A 19,720-nucleotide genomic window follows, 5' to 3' on the forward strand; every position below is an offset into this window, starting at 1 on the left:
GAAAGGCTTAATCTGAGTGTCTCTTCTAGCTTTGTTTCTTCGAGTAGTTCTTTTCCTCAGTTGTTTGAGAGTACCACAAGTTTTTGAACTGGACCTTGTCAGCTGGCAACCCAGCAAGTGTGTGTGGTCTGCGTTTAAACTCTATGATTACTGTTATATTTTCTATATATAAACACTAGGTTTACCTTCATAAAAAAAGGAGTAAGAACACAATAGTCATTCATCAAATGTTTACTTTCACTCAAATAAAATTAAAGCCACTGCTATTATTTCCTATCAAGTGAGCTGAGAAAACATCAGAATCAGATACAAACTAAGTATTCAAACATAATTTTAGTAGCAGGTATTCTTAGGTTGTTTGTCAAACTTCGCCACACAACTTTTGGCGAGTTTGACTTCTCACACGGCCTTTTATTTTTCAAATCGATCTTTTATTTATGTCCAATAAATATTTCAAAAGACACAAGGGTCCCCAACAACTTTAGAACATCATGCGTGCTACTGCGTGTCGTCTTCAAACTCGAAATTATCATAACATTTCATGCAGCAAAATAATTGAATGTGGACGGGTAGCATGTAGAACTGCAGACTCGGAGATCTCTCCATATGGATGGGCTTTCCAGTTTCACGGCAGGAAATCATCTGGAAGGACTTTTGGGCTTCGGGTCCAGCCTGCTTGTTGTTCAGCTCCGGCACAGCCAATGAATGGATCGGGCCATTAGCCCATCACATCCTCCTCCTCTGCAGAGCAGTGCAGAAGCGGGCAGCGGCCGCCGAACCCTCGCCCGTGCGGCCGTGCGCCCGAACACCTTGCGGCGGCGCCGGCATGGCGATTCCCATCCCCGCCCACTGGTACTGGCCGCAGCCGGGCAGCTCTGGCAGCACGGACGACACAACGCCGGCGGCGATGCGACACGGGCTGGATCCGGGCACGCTGTCCCTCTACCAGAACATCGTGCTCGGGTTCATCTACGCCTACCTCCCTAAACCGCCTGTCTCCGCCACCCCCATTCTCTCCTGCGCCGCCGCCGCCGAGGAAGACGGAGGAATCGATCGCATCAGCGGCCTCCCCGACGACCTCCTCCGCCGCATCCTCGTCCGCCTCCCCGCCAAGGACGGGGCCCGCACCGCCGTGCTCTCCACGCGCTGGCGCGGACTCTGGCTCTCGGCGCCGCTCGTCCTCGCCGACACCGATTTCCTCCCCCACGGGGGCGCGGAGGGCCGGCCGCGACCCGGCGCCGTCACGCGCGCCGTTCGCCGCGCCGTCTCCGCCGCTCTCCGCGCGCACCCCGGGCCGTTCCCTTTCGTCAGCCTCTCCTGCCAGTTCATCAAAGCCGTCGATGCGGACCGCGCCGTGCTCGCTCGCTGGTTCCAGTTCCTTGCCACCAAGGGCATCGAGGAGCTCGCCTTCGTTAACCGCCCCTCGCCCTACGCCGGCCTGCGCCTCCCTCCGCCGCCTGTACCTCGGCGCTTGGAGGTTCGTCGATACCGCCACCCTCCCGCGCGGTGCCTCCTTCCCGAGGCTTCAGGAGCTAGTCCTCGGTGCCATCGCGCTGGAGGACCGCGACCTCAACTTCCTGCTCGCCGCTAGCCCCGTGCTTGAGGTCCTCACCATTGTTGGAAGCGTGGAAAAGTTGCACGCCTGTCTTACCAGCCATAGCCTACGCTGCGCACAGTTCTGCTTAGCCCTTGTCTTGAAGAAATGGCGATAGTGGATTGCCAATCCCTTGAACGCTGCTTTATCTGGAGGTGCCCTAGCCAGCGTTACAGAGTTAAGATTGGCCACGCGCCGCAGTTGAGCACATTGGGTTATTTGGAGCCTGGTGTATACGTGCTGGAGATTGGCAACACTGTCATCAAGGTCCTAATTTCCCTTCTTTCTTTGTGTCAATAGTTGACATACAATATCTACTGATTGGTGCCTAACATGATGGTATTTGAATCTGTTTTGTTCACTGCAGCCGGGAACAAAGCCGAGTCCCAAAACCACAGTTCCAAGCATGCAGATGTTGATGCTCCATCTGCATTTCGGAGTTCACGATGAAGTGAAGATGCTGCCAAGCTTCCTCAAGTGCTTTCCCAACGTCGAGACGCTCTGTAATCTGTATCCCGGTAAACTTGACCCATTTTTCATTTGGCATTTTCATCGTTATCACTTATTCATTCTCCACTTTGTAGCACTACGTTATTGTTGCATATATTTTTTTTCCTTTTTTCCAACACAGATGAACCAAAATTCATTGTGGATAGTAACGAAATTACAGAGTTTCATGCCATCTGACATGTTCAAGACCCAAAAACCTCACATTGCCCTCCAGACCGAGCACAAAGGGCTCAGCCAAAACCAAAACCGCCGGCGCCTACGCCACCCTAGAAAGAAAACCAAGGTCCAGACACAGAACATAAGCTACCAGTAAACCCAGTTCGACCTATTACAAGCCAGAGAGGGCTGCTACGGCACGCAGGCCAGCGGCGTCTTCCTTTCCAGCAAACTACTAAATCATTCCAATCTTGATGATCGCCTGCGATTCATCTCCCTCCTGCTGGACTTGTTGGTGAAACTGTAAAGCCACCGACTTCAGAGCTGCCGCCCAATATTCCATCCGAGTCACGATCTCTTGCTTCTGAAGCTTTGCCCAATATATCAGCATAGAACAAATCAAACAAGTTTCTTGTTCTCCAAATGGCCTAGCAAACTGCAGCCAAACCAACCATGTGAACCTGTTTCCCTTGTGGGAGGACCCATTTCACCCACCTCCAATATTGGTTGAAAGAGGAAGGTCTGGCAGATATCCCAAAAAATAAAGGCCAGTGTACTTGATGTAAACTAGGCCCGATCTTTCGAAAGGTATGATAGCGTCGATTGGTGGAGACTCGACGTTCACGATCTAGGCTTCGAACCAAGATTGATTCGGACCCCCGCAACCGTTACACCACTGCTCCGTTGGTTATCAACCACGCGAACGCGATTGACCTCGCCGAGAAGGCTTTCCTGCAAGCGAATCGAGAACACAAGCAAGAACGGGATGAACGCAGTCTGAAATTGCAAATAAATATGAGGCTTATGATAACGAGAAGGGGTTCAAGTCTTTATTCGAAAGGACTAATCGCCACAGGCGAACAAGATCAAGAACTGGGGCCCTGGTTCACAGCAAGCGGCCTTGGCGGCGACAGTTGCAGCAAAACGGTGTCTGTTTCACGAGGAAATCAAGAACTAAACAAAACCCAAACCCTAAGGAGAGCGACGGCTGGTATTTATAGAGTCTTGGGCGTCACCCCCCCTGGACGCGCCCTCTAATGGGCCCAAACATGATACACGGTCTAACGGACCAAAAACTGGTGTCGCAGCACCCTGGCAGATTCTGGACGCTGACTTGTTTCGATGATTTCCGTTGATTTCGAAGAGCTTTTGACGTGAAACCACTTGGATTGGCTTCCTTATCAAATTAGCTTTCCATCCATTTGTGGATCATCGAAAACGGAGTCCGGATGCGTCCTGAGTGACCAGTTTAAGGCAGACTGGTCCTGGAGCCCGAACCGGACTCGAACTTGAGTTGGACTCGGCTTCCACCACGAAAAAGATGAATTGGACGCTCATGCTGGACGTCCTCCTCTACTTGGCTTGTATGCGATGAAGTAGTGATGTCCTCATTATCCTCTCTTTCTTGAATTGAAGTCGTCCTCGACTAAAGTAGATCGTCTCCTCCATTGGATGACAGCAACGATGGTTCTGGAAGAAGACATTCATCTTGGCACCCCATCCTTCGCAAAGGCGGCTGCCATGGTGGCTTCCCTGTTGGGAATTCGTCCTCCTTCTCCTGTAAAAAGTTAGTACCAACAAGAGGCATAGCACTAGGAGTAGGACCAAGTGGACATATCGGTGATGTACAAGTTAGAGCATAACATGGTTCATCATGATCAACAAGAACAGATTTAAGAGCAAATAAAACTTCTTTCATGTTACTTGATGGTTCATTTGTTGGTTTGCTAAAGTCTTTATCATGGCCTTTCTTTTTCTTTTCAGCAAATTCCTTTTCATATTGCACAATTTCAGCAGGTGATAAAGGAAGTAAAGCAATGGTCTTTTCTTTAAACATAAAAGTATATCTATTTTGCCTACCATGATGTACAATATTATTATCATATTGCCAAGGGTGGCCTAACAAAAGTGAACAAGCTTGCATAGGCACGACATCAAAATCAGCATAATCAAGGTATGACCCGATAGAAAATTGCACACGAGCAGATTGTGTTACCTTGGTCTTACCACTATTGTTGAACCACTGAACATGGTATGAATGTGGAAGAGCATGTGTAGATAAACCAAGAGTCTTGACAAGCTCAGAACTTACTAAATTATTGCTGCTCCCTCCATCAATTATAGCACGAACACGGAAATTATTGACAATGAGGAATATTTAAAACAAATTATGGCGTTGTAGCTTGTCTACTGGCTCAACTTGTGTACTCAAAACACGCTGAACAAGGATTGATTTGTAGTCTTTAGTGCATGCCACACTATCAATTACCTCATCAGGATCTTCAGCACTATCCGCAAATTTATCTGCATAAAGATCAGTTGCAAGTGCAAATTCATTCTCTTCGTCACTAGCACTAGCATACCCACCATCATCAGTAGCAATATATGCGCGTTTGCTGGGGCATTCTTTAGCAATATGTCACATGCTCTTCCAGCGGTGGCACACAACTTTAGAAGAGCTGCTAGAGGAAGGTGTAGCAGATCCACTGGAAGAAGGTGTGATAGGAGAATTCTTCTTTACAGGCGCTGGTGGTGTCTGCACATTAGAAAATTTACTCACCTCGGTTGGACGTGAAGGAACGGATGGAGTCGCGGATGGAGTCGTGGATCGCCGAGGTTGTCGTCCCTGTACTTCTCTTTCAGCTTTAATAGCATAATGATATAATTGGGAAAATCTAGTCCATTCTTTATAGTCAAGAACATCTTGTATTTCACGACGTAAACCTCCAAAAAATCTAGAACACTTATCCATATCGTCCTCTTGTATGTTACTACGTGCTAGACCAATTAAAAGCTCCTGATAATATTCCTCAACAGTTTTACTACCTTGATTTAAACGTTGCAGTTTTAATCGCAGATCACGCTGATAGTATGGAGGAATAAATCTTGATTTCATTCGTCGTTTAAGTATAGTCCAGGTTTGAGGTATTTGAGCATTAGCATTAGCATTATTGCAAATATCATTCCACCAGAAAAGAGCAAAACTAGTAAACTCACTAGTAGCAAGTCTAACTCTATATTTTTCAGGTACTTGATGGGAGCTAAATTTTTGATCTACAGCCATCTCCCAATCTAAATATGCTTCAGGATCAGCAGAACCAGAAAAATGAGGTATCTTAAACTTGGTTTTAGAGAAAAGATCATTATTACCTTGGTTGTTACCTCCCATACCGCGTCGGTTAAAGTTCAACCAATTACGGTTACGTGCATCCTCAGCACGTCGTTGAGCTTCAGCTTCAGCCTCCGCGTCGCCATCGTCCTCCTCAGAGAGATCATCATCATCATCTTCAGGACGTGGTTCCGGATGTCGTTGTTCAACATCTTCAATCCTCTTGTCCAAATTAGTGATTTGTTGAAGGATCTCAGTGAACTTGTCATCAAGAACGGCACAGAGCTCATTCTTAGAAACATAGTCATTGAAATCCATAGGTGCGTCCTCGTTTCCTTGGCCGCTGTCTCCTGCTTTTCCTGACATGGTTAGTAGAAAGAAAAAGACAACACAAATAGTTTTATCCCTACCAACTACTTAGGTTGTGGATAAGGAAAAATAAGGTACTCAACTCTTAAGCGTCTTACCACGGTCTTACAAGTATTCTTACCAAAGCAACAGACGGTGCAATCGGTCGGTGACTGTGATACCGTTGTAGCTTGAGTGTAACAGTTGCAAGGCGAACCTGTACTTGGTTAGAAGAAAGTGGAGCTTGGACAGGCACAATATAGTAGCAAGGAATAACAAAATTCGCAACTGAATAGCAAAGCTGAATAAGTATCCCAAGTACTTGTCTTAGTTGCTGGCCTACTCACGTTACAAGTACCAGATGTATCAAGTGATGTGGACAGCAAGAATATGATTAGGAACAAGGTAGAAATCAGCACACGCAAATACAGCTCAAATGGCGCTCTCTATGTGCTCCTCTAGATATTGTTCCTCTTTTGCCCCTCTCTTTTTTTCTATTTTTTAGGCAGTCGTTGTTTTTTGGAAAATTTTGACTTTTTTATTTTATTTTTTTGATATTTTTCCTTTACTTAGGAGCACAAAAGAAGTAACCACAGAAAATATGAGCTCAAACAAGTGTAAGACATGGCCTGTGAAATTTTCAGAAAACTGGATGAAAATCGACAAAAACCTTGTGACCACGAAACGAGGATCTTGTGACTATGGATGAAAACGGTACGGATATTTATTCGACCGTCCGTTCGACCGAATAAATATGAACACTTATCTGGATAGTTACTCGGATATCCGTAATTTTTTTCGGATACGAATAATAAAACGGATATCTTAGGCGGATATCAAATACGAATGTAATATCATCGATATCCGGCGGATATCGGATAATCCGGTTAAGTATCGGATATATTCGGATATTATTAAAACGGATATTATTCAAACTTTCTCAAATGAAAAAATGGCCTATATAAAGATCGTAGATCTTGATGAGCTGAACAAACTTGGTATTCAAAACTTTTCAATTTGAGACAATCTAGGGTTCCGAAAACTAGTTTGTAGGCGTCGAAATTTAAAAATCACAAATTTAAACCGTCCAAACTATCTCAAATGGAAAGTTGACCAAAACAACAATTGTAGATCTTGATGAGTTTAACAAACTTGGTATTCAAAACTTTTCAATTTAAAGTCATTTAGAGTTCATAATACTAGAGTCAAAGTGTTGTTTTTTCATTTGACCAAATTTGACTTGGTCAAACTTGCTCAAATGAGACACTAAATGACTTCAGATGAAAAAACTCTGAATACCAAGTTTGATCATCTCAGTAAGATCTACAATTGTTACATAGCTCATTTTCTCATTTGAGAAAGTTTTATCAAACACTAGTCACAAATTCTTGAATCTCATATAGACTTTTTAAAACTATGTCACACACTTGTGAAATTTGAACTACATTTTGTTTAAACTTTCTCAAATGAAAAAATGGCCTATATAAGGATTGTATATATTGATGATCTGAACAAACTTGGTATTCAAAACATTTCAATTTGAGACAATGTAGGGTTCCAAAAACTAGTTTGTAGGCGTCGAAATTTAAAAATCACAAATTTGAACCATCCAAACTATCTCAAATGGAAAGTTGACCAAAACAACAATTGTAGATCTTGATGAGTTGAACAAACTTGGTATTCAAAACTTTTCAATTTAAAGTCATTTAGAGTTCATAATACTAGAGTCAAAGTGTTGTTTTTTGATTTGACTAAATTTGACTCGGTCAAATTTGCTCAAATGAGACACTAAATGACCTTAGATGAAACAACTCTGAATACCAAGTTTGATCATCTCAGCAAGATCTACAATTGTTACATAGCTTATTTTCCCATTTAAGAAAGTTTTATCAAACACTAGTCACAAATTCTTGAATCTCATATAGACTTTCTAAAACTATGTCACACACTTGTGAAATTTGAACTACATTTTGTTCAAATTTTCTCAAATGAAAAAATAGCCTATATAAGTATTGTAGATCTTGATGAGCTAAACAAATTTGGTATTCAAAACTTTTCAATTTGAGACAATCTAGGGTTCCGAAAACTAGTTTGTAGACGTCGAAATTTAAAAATCACAAATTTGAACCATCCAAACTATCTCAAATGGAAAGTTGACCAAAACAACAATTGTAGATCTTGATGATTTTAACAAACTTGGTATTCAAAACTTTTCAATTTGAAGTCATTTAGAGTTCATAATATTAGAGTCAAAGTGTTGTTTTTTCATTTGACCAAATTTGACTTGGTCAAACTTGCTCAAATGAGACACTAAATGACCTCAGATGAAAAAACTCTGAATACCAAGTTTGATCATCTCAGTAAGATCTACAATTGTTACATAGCTCATTTTCCCATTTGAGAAAGTTTTATCAAACACTAGTCACAAATTCTTGAATCTCATATAGACTTTCTAAAACTATGTCACACACTTGTGAAATTTGAACTATATTTTGTTCAAACTTTCTCAAATGAAAAAATGACCTATATAAGGATTGTAGATCTTGATGAGCTGAACAAACTTGGTATTCAAAACTTTTCAATTTGAGACAATCTAGGGTTCCGAAAACTAGTTTGTATGCGTCGAAATTTAAAAATCACAAATTTGAACCATCCAAACTATCTCAAATGGAAAGTTGACCAAAACAACAATTGTAGATCTTGATGAGTTTAACAAACTTGGTATTCAAAACTTTTCAATTTGAAGTCATTTAGAGTTCATAATACTAGAGTTAAAGTGTTGTTTTTTCATTTGACCAAATTTGACTTGGTCAAACTTGCTCAAATGAGACACTAAATGACCTCAGATGAAAAAACTCTGAATACCAAGTTTGATCAGTTCAGCAAGATCTACAATTGTTACATAGCTCATTTTCCCATTTGAGAAAGTTTTATCAAATACTAGTCACAAATTCTTGAATCTCATATAGATTTTCTAAAACTATATCACACACTTGTGAAATTTGAACTATATTTTGTTCAAACTTTCTCAAATGAAAAAATGGCCTATATAAGGATCGTAGATCTTGAATCCATGACCATGACTCCATGAGACCCATGAAGCCATGAGCTTGGCTATTTCTACTCATGCCGCGAAGATTGGTGCTTGTATGATGTTTGATGTATGATGTATCTGTATCTGTATCTTATTTGTTGCTTTACTCTTTAGTCTTTTGGCTTAATCTAGATGGATTATGGACTCATAGAGTGGTGTAATGGTTTGCGCACGTATGATATATATATATATATGCTGCTTTTACTCAATATCCGAATAGATATTTGTATCCGACCTTCTTCGAATCCGATTCATACCGTATTCGATACTCATTATTCGTATCCGTAACCGAGTCAATCCGTATTCGTATATGTATCCGAACGCTATCCGTGTCCGAATCCGAATCCGAACAGAAATATGAAAACAAATATAATATGAGTGATATCCGTTCGTATCCGATCCGTTTTCATCCCTACTTGTGACCACTTTTTGACCAATCTAAAAATTCCGAACCCCGGCAAAGCTGGGGATGGACGGATCCGAAATTTTTTCTGATCGATTTGCATATATGGAACGTCGAAAACGGAGTTCGTATGTGAAAACTAGACCAGTTTTAAGAACGGGCTCCGAATTAGATGACAAAACAGGAACAATGTGCGCAAAATTGGTCACGACAGCAAGGATTTGATGAAAACAGTGAAGACAAGTGTAACAAGTAAGATGGCGTGGACTAGGGTTTGATGAATACAAAGGAATCACAGCAATACTTGAAGGTATTCACGGATTATGATGAAAAATAAGAGGAAAAACACAAACTGGACTTAAAAAACGATCTAAAACCAGCAACAAGAACTTGACCTAGGGCACAAACTCACAACGTAAATCAGAGATGAACTTGCACGGCACAATGAGGCTATAGGACAGGGAATATGTGACGATGTATTTTTTTTGGCTTTTTTGTGGACTGTAGGCAATGCAAAAACAGTAATAATCTAAAGGGGGAAACAAAATTATACCTAACGGGCAACAAGGTCTCTGATACCACTTGATGTAAACTAGGCCCGATCTTCCGAAAGGTATGATAGCGTCGATTGGTGGAGACTCGACGTTCACGATCTAGGCTTCGAACCAAGATTGATTCGGACCCCCGCAACCGTTACACCACTGCTCCGTTGGTTATCAACCACGCGAACGCGATTGACCTCGCCGAGAAGGCTTTCCTGCAAGCGAATCGAGAACACAAGCAAGAACGGGATGAACGCAGTCTGAAATTGCAAATAAATATGAGGCTTATGATAACGAGAAGGGGTTCAAGTCTTTATTCGAAAGGACTAATCGCCACAGGCGAACAAGATCAAGAACTGGGACCCTGGTTCAAAGCAAGCGGCCTTGGCGGCGACAGTTGCAGCAAAACGATGTCTGTTTCACGAGGAAATCAAGAACTAAACAAAACCCAAACCCTAAGGAGAGCGACGGCTGGTATTTATAGAGTCTTGGGCGTCACCCCCTGGACGCGCCCCCTAATGGGCCCAAACATGATACACGGTCCAACGGACCAAAAACTGGTGTCGCAGCACCCTGGCAGATTCTGGACGCTGACTTGTTTCGACGATTCCCGTTGATTCCGAAGAGCTTTTGACGTGAAACCATTTGGATTGGCTTCCTTATCAAATTAGCTTTCCATCCATATGTGGATCATCGAAAACGGAGTCCGGATGCGTCCTTGGTGACCAGTTTAAGGCAGACTGGTCCTGGAGCCCGAACCGGACTCGAACTTGAGTTGGACTCGGCTTCCACCACGAAAAAGATGAATTGGACGCTCATGCTGTACGTCCTCCTCTACTTGGCTTGTATGCGATGAAGTAGTGATGTCCTCATCAGTACTCCACACATATTTGGTAACAAGGCACTCAAGGAAAAGATGCACAACACACAACAGATTCTTCCTCAGTGCAAAAGGCACCAGAATCATCACCTTTCCATTTTCTTTTTATTATGAGGTTATCCTTTGTCCGAATTGCGTTTTGTAAAGTCAGCCGTATGAAGATTTTTATTTTTAGAGGCAACTTGGCCTTCCAGATCTGTTTATTGTTTGGACCATAACTATTTGCAACATAAGTGCTTGGACATAGATTTGACACTAAAATTCCCTGTTTTCTCCCAGTTCCAACTTGCTACATCTTTTGCTTCATTCACTTTGTATCTGAAGATAATATCACGTAGGCGTCTAAGCTGGTCCTGCAGGCCTTAACCACCTTCGAAAATCCAACCTCCAGTTTTTACAGCAAAGTTCATTCACTGGGCAATTTTGTGTAGTACAGATATCATATATACCAGGAAACTTGTCTTTCAGTGAGACATTTGCACACAAAATATCTCGCCAGAAATCAATCATATGATCATTTCCCACCTTCATAGACCTTCCCATCAAGTAAATATGTTTGACTTCGATCATATCATTCCACAGGGGAATTATTAGCCTTGAACTTGTTGAGTTGTTGTAAACATTTACATTTCAAGTATTTCTTCCTTGCAATCTCCTGCCATAAACCATCTTCATTTTCAAGTTTCCACCACCATATGCAAAGAAGACTAATGTTCATTTTCCTTAAGTCTTTTATCCCTAAACCCCCTTTATCTTTGTGCTTAGTTATGATCTCCCACTTTACTAAGTGGTATTTCCTTCTCATCCCATCACCTTGCCAAAAGAACTTTTTCCTGGTTTTGTCCAACTTGTCAATAGTAGTTAAGGGTAGGAGGTATATAGACATATCATAAGGTGAGCTTGTTACTTAAGTTAGAATCCAAAAGAGAGGTTCTCCCACCAATGGACAGTGAACTACCTTGTCACCCATCCAGTCTTTTTAACATTTTCTCATCAAGAGGGACCAATTAGCTATGTGAAGCCTAGATCCAGACACAGGGACCTCAAGGTATCTTATAGACCATTTTCCAATCGATGCAGCTAAAAGTGTCTACGTATTCCATAGGTTTATTAGCATCTTGGCTAATCATTATTGCTTCACTTTTAGAAAAAATAATTTTAAGACCAGACATGGATTCATACAGATACAACAGGAACTTGAGATTAGTTGCTTGTTCTTTGCTATCTTGCATGCACAAAATTGTGTCGTCTGTGTATTGCAGAATTACAACACCATTATTCACATATCCTGGCACTAGGCCTGTCAAAAGCTTGTTTTCCTGTGCATGATCATTTTTGCAAGGGTATCCACCGCAGTATTGAACAAAAAGGGTGAAGACGGTCTCCTTGTCTCACCCCTTTCCCAGTAGTAAAGTATGAGCCATAAGTATATCTAGGTCATGACCATTGCAATCCAGTCACACCAATGATTGTGAAAAACCCCTTTGCCTCATACAAGAAGGAAGTCCCAGTTAATTTTATCATACACTTTTTCGAAATCCAATTTAAGCACAGGACCCTCTCTTTTTCTGTTTTTTGTATCATGTAGGATTTCATGGACCATCACTCCATCCATAATGTTTCTTTCTTTGAAAACCCCCGTTTGTCATTTATCGATAGGTTTGTTCATGACTTTCTCCAACCTAAGCGTAAGGGTTTTGGTGAAGATTTTGTAAATGACGTTGAGCAGACGCTACGTAACACGGATACGTGAGGTTGGCCACGTATCCCGTATCGGATACGTATCCGATACGGATACGCAGTGGATACGCGGCGGATACGTATCCGTGAAGTATCGGCAAAAAAATAAATAAAACAAAACTCCGATACGTGGACTGATACGTATCCAAGCCATTTGGGCGTTTGGTGATACGGCCGCCCACCCACCACTGACCTGCGATATGCTATGGCCTATCCCACACGCACTGGGTGGGCTGCTCGCCGGCCACGCGCTGCGCCACACCCCGCACCGCACCAACGCCGGCGAGGTCCGTGCTGCATTCGCGCCGGGCGTGCTGCCCGCCGGCCACGCGCCGCGCCGCACCCTGCGCTGGGCGAGCTCCGCGCCGACGAGATCCGCGTGCTGCATTCGCGCCGGGCGGGCTGCCCGCTGGCCACGCGCGTGGGGTGGAGTGGGGCGCAGCCATGGTCGCTCGGCCGCCTGCGTCGAGAGGGACCTTGGTCACCGGCGCGGGAGGAGGAAGGCATGGCACCGGTGGAGGAGCTGCGAGGAGCAGGCCAGCAGGAGCGCAGTCACGCAGATGGCTGAGTGAAGGGGCACCGTGTGGGGAAGAATGTTGGGGAGAGAAAGAAGACTAAAAAATCTAATCTTGGGCCCAGCTAAGCACATCCAGTGAAGACGTGCTGGACGTTTACATGCCAAAAATACCCCTCCAACCGCCAGCATAGGTAGAAGTAGCAACTAGAAGCTGTGAAATGTTTGGAGTAGTCTCCAGAGAGCATCCATACATACCGATCGGCTGCCAATAATTTTAATGTCCTTTATTATTTTTTATAAAAAATAATAAAACGTATCCACGTATCGGGTTTTCTCAAAAAATGGCGTATCCGTATCCCTCCGATACCGATACACGTATCCGTATCCGTGCTGCATAGAGCAGACGTATAGGTCTGTATTGTTGGATTTTGTTCACATTCTTGATTTCAGGAAGTAGTGTAATTACCCTGTAGTTTACTCTCCCAATGTCCAATTTTTTTTTTTCATGAAGTGCAAGCGGTAGAGTCTTATCGCATGTGACCGGAAGGTCCCGGGTTCGAGTCACGGTCTCCTCGCATTGCACCGGCGAGGGTAAGGCTTGCCACTGACATCCTTCCCCAAACCCCGCACAAAGCGGGAGCTCTCTGCACTGAGTACGCCCTTTAAACTCCATGAACATTGAATGTATGTCATCTCTAGTGAAATCCCAACAGTGTTGATAAAATTCAATAGGCATATGATCAGGGGGGGGGGGGGGGGGGGGGGGGAGCTTTTCTCCATAGATAAGATGGCTTCTTTAATGTCCTCCATAGTAAAAGGTTCAATCAACTATCCAAACAGGTTTTTATAATATTGTGTCGCATGCTCAGTTATTTTATCATCCCCAACAATATCACCATTATTGTTGCATATATATATATATATATATATATATATATATACATGGCTAAACTGTGAATCTAAATTGCAGTCAGAACAAACAAAAGAGCCCACCAGCAACCAAAGTCTCAAGTTCTGGCAGGAGGCTGGGCCCATCAAGTGTGTCCAGTCACGTCTCAAGACGCTGGCGTTGCCGAAAACGCCCAGGTATTGGAGAAGATGAATATTGTGCTGGAATTTCGAAAACCCTATAAACCCTATAAAACGCCCAGGTATTGGACAATGCAAGATGGGCAAGCGGAAGCAAGAAAGTGGGGTACAAGTTTTCCCAGCTTGGTGAGGGAGGAGGCAGCGTTTGGAATCACAGATTAGCGTTTGATTTTAATTGCAACGATCCTTTTCTGTACCTTTGAGTTTAGAACTCAGACACAGTAAATAAACAATTAAATTAGACACTACATGCTAATGTCCCACTGCTCTGCAGTTTTTTACCAACGTATGTATAAATTAGAGATATCGCAACTAGCTGTATACTTGTATTGTACTAACTTATTCACCACTGCTATATGGATGCTAAGTGAGTGTGCTTTACGCTGCTTTTGTTTACCACATTTGAACTGTTTCTTTGTCTTGTTGCTGTTTTCTAATACCGAAGATGACTAACATTTTAGTTAATTATATTAGCATAGTAACTGTACTGGAAGTGCACCTTGTACCTCCTCTTTTGCATCACACCATTTCCGCTAAGAATTATCTCAGGTCTGTGGTGAACCACATCAACCTGTATGCAGATGCCACTGCACTACCCACCTGGTTATGGCCTTATGGGCACTGATATTCTCATATGATCATGTCGGGTGTGGCTCGATCGGTCTTGTTTAGTTGTTCCTTGAGCACTAGCATGCGTTCTTACAGCTTCTGAGCCTTCCCTGGGAAAGGGTAAGGCGGGTGGACTAGCATGATTGACGGGTGGTCATTTCAGCAGGAGCCGGCTACTAGCCAGCCCTGGGGATTGTTTTGTTTGCAAACTTCATTGCAGTGCTCGTGCCTGAAGAAATCTCAGTCTTGCATTTTTTGTGACGATCGTTGCGGAAGAAGCGCCTAACAATAAATTCATGTGAAAGTAGTGATAATTATACATGACGAAAACCTAAAAAAATGACATTATGGACCTGCACACAAATCATTAATGGACTGAAGTAGCTAAACGCTAACAGCAGTGCAGTGAACAGCTTGCTACAGATGGAATCAGGCCCAGATTTACAGAATTTTACAAGCCAATAGAACCATGCCAACACGAAGAGATGACAGCACATAGGAGAACTAGGCAAGGAAGCTCCCAAATTAACTTGCTAATAGCAAGGAATAACCACAAAAATACACTGATAAACACATTTGTCCCAGGCAGGGAGCTCAGGGCACCTACTGACAATACCACTATGCATCACACTACCTTGCTGAGGGAACTGTCTCACTTGAATCAACTGCCTCCTCTATCGCATCAGCTTTGGGACTCCTCTCCTCGGTGACGCAATCTGAGCTATCAGGTCTGGATGAGCTCTGAAATGAGCTATCAGGCTTGAACAGATCATCGTTCTCCAGGTTGGAAAGCTTCTCAGTAGATTCTCCTTTGAGCAGCTCAACGACTTCAGACATTATGGGTCTCTGCTCTGGTTTGTCCTGAGAACAGGCGAGCCCAACAAGCACCATTCGCTTCAGCTCATCCTCGACGAAGCTATCCTTGAGCTTTGGATCAGCAATTTCCTTGAACTTTTTGTCACGAGCTAGAGGAAGAGCCCACTCAGTTATGGTTTTCTTCGTGGTGGGGTTAAGCTTCTCAACTGGCTTCTTCCCGCTGGCAAGCTCTAGGAGCATAATTCCGAAACTGAAGACATCGCAGCTTTCAGAGGCCTTCCCAAGCATTGCATACTCTGGTGCGAGATAACCGAGTGTGCCTTTCACCTTTGTGGTGACATGCGTTGCACCATCTGGAATTAGCTTGGCAAACCCAAAGTCAGCAACCCGAGCTTGGAAATTCGAATCCAGGAGAACATTGCTCGCCTTGACGTCTCTATGAATGATATGCGGCGTCGCATAGTGATGCAGATAACTACAAGATGAAAGAATTTTAAATAATAAGATTGCTGAAGTTTGGTAAGCATGAATGATGTTCTGAGGATAAACATGAACAATGATGTTGTGTGGCTTACGCGATCCCTTCTGCAGAATCGACGGCGATCTTTATTCTTCTTTCCCAACTGAGATTGCACTCTCCTGCGTGCTGTCCATGAAGTTGAGAGTGTATGCTCAGGTTTTGCATATAATCATAGACTATCAAGCGTTCCTGGCCTTCAGCACAATATCCGCGCAAGCTTAAAAGGCTCTTGTGCCTCACTCGTGCCAAAATCTCCACCTCGACAGCAAATTCTTTTTCAGCTTTGTTGCTCCAACTCTTGAGCCTCTTCACGGCAATCTGTTTGTGTCATTAAAGAGTGAAGTGGTAAGTTCCAGAGGATATGAAATCCCATTCATGGAGTAAAGAGTAAATGAAACATACGGGGTCCCTTAAGAAACTGGTATTGAAACACTCAAAAAGTGTGCAGCAAAAGCATATCAATGAGCCCACAAGGAGCACGTAGCTCAAAATCCCACAGAAAAGAAAAATATTTACCTTATGATACACCAATTTAGGCAGATTGTTGCTTATAAAAAAGGCAGATTGTTGCAACATAGCATGCCCATGTGTCAAGAACCCTACTTTTTATCTAGCCACAATATATATAGGTATAGCATGAACAATGCAAACTTATACGAGCATAGGTTTACCATAGAGTAAAAACAATTAACTGATGTGGTCGTATTTGCCAGGACTCTGTGATTGGCTGAAGGACAGCTCTGAAAACTACCATTTTAGATTTCAATTACTGCTAGAACTAGAAATAGCACTCCAAGATGAGACTGAATCAGTTAAGATACAATCATTAACGTCAGGAGGTTCCATTGATGGCACTGTCCTGCTCTTACCCCAAAAACATGCCAGTTGCTTTCGTTCCCCCCCAAAAAAATGCGAGTCCCCAGAAGCTTTCGGCTTACCCCATATTCGGCTTCTTTTTTCAGCCGGAACAGTATTTTTCTCTCACAACAATTCAGCCGGAACAGTGTTTTCCAGTCAGTTTCAGCCAAGTTTCAGACCAGCGAACGGGGCCAGCAAAAAAGGCTGTGCACACAGGGACACAGTAGAACATATTATTTTGGTTGTTCAAGAGAAAGACTGCACCTGTGACCCATCCCAGAGCTGGCCCCAATACACACTGCCAAACCCACCCTCGCCGAGCTTGTTATCATAATTGAAATTGTTCGTCGCCGACTGAAGCTCCTTCAGTGAGAAGATCCGCCACGTCGTGTCCTTCTTCTTCTTCCTCCTACCAGGTTCAGCCCTAAGAACACAACAAACCAACAGTGATTCAATCAAGTGACGGGCAGCAGTTACTAGAAGAATGCATGGTACGAAAAGGAAAGGTACTAATGGAGCCCCCAAAGGTAATCACTTCACCCAACTCCTCCCCAAATTGCAGCACATTCTGAACAAACTACTTAAAGTTAACTTTATGTCCTCTTCAACCTGATCTGCCCGCAATTCAACACTAATATTTGCAGTGAAACACAGACAAACAGTGAAATTTGAAACGATGCAGAAGTTCAGATATTCAATCTTTGTCATTCCATTCGATCCAAACAAGATGTGATTACTCATTGTATTTATCATTCAACGAAGTACTGTACTAACCAACCCACAGAAATATACATCAAGCTCACACGATTATCTCACATCTCTGATCCTTTCTCGTTAACCAAATCAATTGCCACCGGAGACACCACCCAAATAGATCAATTTCTCTCTGTGTTGAAATTGAACACAGGTGAAGCACACAATCAGTTCCCCCAAAATCCCAGTCTACAAAGTGACACACAAGCCAAATAAGGAGGAAGAAAAAAAAAGGCTGCTACCATTTGACCATCCCCTTCTCCGGTTCTCCCCCAAACCGAGCACAACCCAAACTCATAGCCCCAAACCCGCACCGAGACCTCAATTGCAAGGAAAAAAAATCGGCGGGCACGGCTAGCCGGCAACCACTCACCCGTCCGACCAGCAGCAGGAAGCCCACCCCATCGCCCGCCCGCCAGCCGCTTTCAGCGCCTCCAGAGCTTCCAGGTCAGCACGAGAGCTAGCTCACCGGACAGACACGTCCCGCGGCCAGGCGCTCACCCGCCGCCGCCTTCTCTCGAGCCTCGACGCCGGCGGGACGGACAGCAACGGGGAGGACCGGAGGAGGGGAGGGAGAACCGGAGGGAGAGGGCGGATCTTCTCGTGGGGCGTGCGCTGTGTGTCTGTCGGCTGACTGGCTGAGAGCACCACCACTTCCCCACTAGCGTACGCAAAGCCAGGCCAGGGCCAGGTACAGGTAGCCGGGGCCGGGGCGCGGTCCGCTCACCCGCGGCCTCCCGAGCGGCCGTCCACGTGGCGGCGCGCGGTTGGCTGGTTTTGAACAGGCCGCGGTAACGGTCGGTTCTAAATCGGCGGGGTAACGTCACGCGGCGGGTAACGGGTCGCGGTCGAGATGGCCACTGACGTGCGGGCCACGCGGGGGTGATCTGGCACTGGAATGCGGGCCCCGCGGGGTGTGTTTAGAATGCTGGCTGCTGTTGGCCTGTTGGGCGATGGCTACGTTTGACCAAAAGAAAAAAAGGATACCCCGGGGAAGACTTGGCTGAGTATTATACCGTTCGTATGTAACAAAACTCATGTGAGTTCTCCATGGATTGGTGAACAGCTTGCTGTTCTTGACCGTCTCAACGAGCCACCTCGTTGGAATTTTTCATGAGTGACTTGTTCGTGGTCTCACGGGATACAGGAGGTAATTATAAGTTATAATGCTATGATTCATGGGTTGTGTTTTGGTCTATTTTCGGTATAGTTATGTATAATAGGAAAATGTTCAAATTACACTCTAAGTTTATCCTACGTCTAGATAATCCCGTAAAACTAATTTGACTCACTATCTTATTAGTTATTTTAGTTGGTCTAATTTACCTCTTAAAAATTATTTCTTTTTATTTCTCTATGTGAAAGTTGAGTTTTAACTTGTATGTGGAAAAACATAAAAGACGACTTGTTAATGGGTAAATTGCACAAACTGATATCGTTAGGAGAAGTAAACCGAACTAGATATTAGTTTATGGGCTATCTAGCCATAGAGATGAGTAGTTTAGACGCTTTTCCTTACGTTAACCAAATACTCATAATATTTATTCTGGAGTGATAATACAGCTTACCTTGTGTCGGGTTTTTTATACATTATTACATCGACATTTTTAACTCATGATAGCGTGCAGAGCAAACAAAACCTAACATAGATAAAATAGTGAGTTAATATCGCCTTTGCTTGTTAATCCACCTTTGCCCACGCAAAGCAAAAGGGTAATGAAAAGAATAGCCAAAAAAAGAAGAAGCAAGTGTCCCACACTTTAAGGGGTGTTTGGTTGCCCCTCCTAAATTTTAGTCACTGTCCCATCAGATATTTGGACACATGCATAGATTATTAAATATAGACTAATTACGAAACTAATTGTATAGTTTGCGGGGCGAATCTTTTAAGCCTAATTAGTCCATGATTTGACAATGTTTTACTACAGTAACATGTGCTAATGACGGATTAATTAGGCTTAAAAATCCTTCTCTGGAGTACTGATGGATTATGTAATTTATTTTTTTATCAGTATCCGAACACCCCATACAACATCCTCCCAACACACCTCCTAAATTTGAGTAACCGAATCCAAACACCAAATCCAGCCTTCGACATCACTATCAGCAATCAGCAATAATTAACAATAGGACAAAGAGCTCTTGTCGGCCTCATTTATTAGTTTGGCGCGCGCTACACACA

General features: G+C 43.6%; 1 protein-coding gene, 1 long non-coding RNA gene and 1 pseudogene across 4 annotated transcripts; 2 read left to right on the forward strand and 1 right to left on the reverse strand.

The window, feature by feature from the left end:
- The first annotated feature begins 410 nt into the window (after nt 1–410).
- On the forward strand, nt 411–1,855 carry LOC136475919 (F-box protein At4g22280-like; annotated as a pseudogene).
- A 564-nt stretch (nt 1,856–2,419) lies between these two features.
- On the forward strand, nt 2,420–6,214 carry LOC136475926 (uncharacterized). Of its 2 annotated transcripts, XR_010763320.1 has the most exons (4): nt 4,195–4,214; nt 4,784–4,876; nt 5,118–5,185; nt 5,288–6,214. It is a non-coding gene; the product is annotated as an uncharacterized lncRNA (long non-coding RNA). The 2 variants fall into 2 exon arrangements; XR_010763319.1 differs by having other exon boundaries at nt 2,420–4,876.
- An 8,762-nt stretch (nt 6,215–14,976) lies between these two features.
- Nucleotides 14,977–18,189, reverse strand: LOC136475918 (PTI1-like tyrosine-protein kinase At3g15890). 2 transcript variants are annotated; one of them, XM_066473582.1, is made up of 4 exons: nt 17,912–18,189; nt 17,050–17,209; nt 15,983–16,245; nt 14,977–15,882 (listed from the first exon to the last, which is right to left on the reverse strand). In XM_066473582.1, the coding sequence occupies exons 1-4, from the start codon at nt 17,941–17,943 to the stop codon at nt 15,222–15,224; spliced, it is 1,116 nt and encodes a 371-aa protein (XP_066329679.1). In that variant the 5' UTR covers nt 17,944–18,189; the 3' UTR covers nt 14,977–15,221. The 2 variants fall into 2 exon arrangements, with proteins under 2 accessions (XP_066329679.1, XP_066329678.1); XM_066473581.1 differs by lacking the exon at nt 17,912–18,189 and adding an exon at nt 17,781–17,806.
- Nucleotides 18,190–19,720: the final 1,531 nt, after the last annotated feature.

The sequence above is a fragment of the Miscanthus floridulus genome, chromosome 8 (assembly GCF_019320115.1).
Source record: "Miscanthus floridulus cultivar M001 chromosome 8, ASM1932011v1, whole genome shotgun sequence".
NCBI classification, from domain to species: Eukaryota; Viridiplantae; Streptophyta; class Magnoliopsida; order Poales; family Poaceae; genus Miscanthus; species Miscanthus floridulus.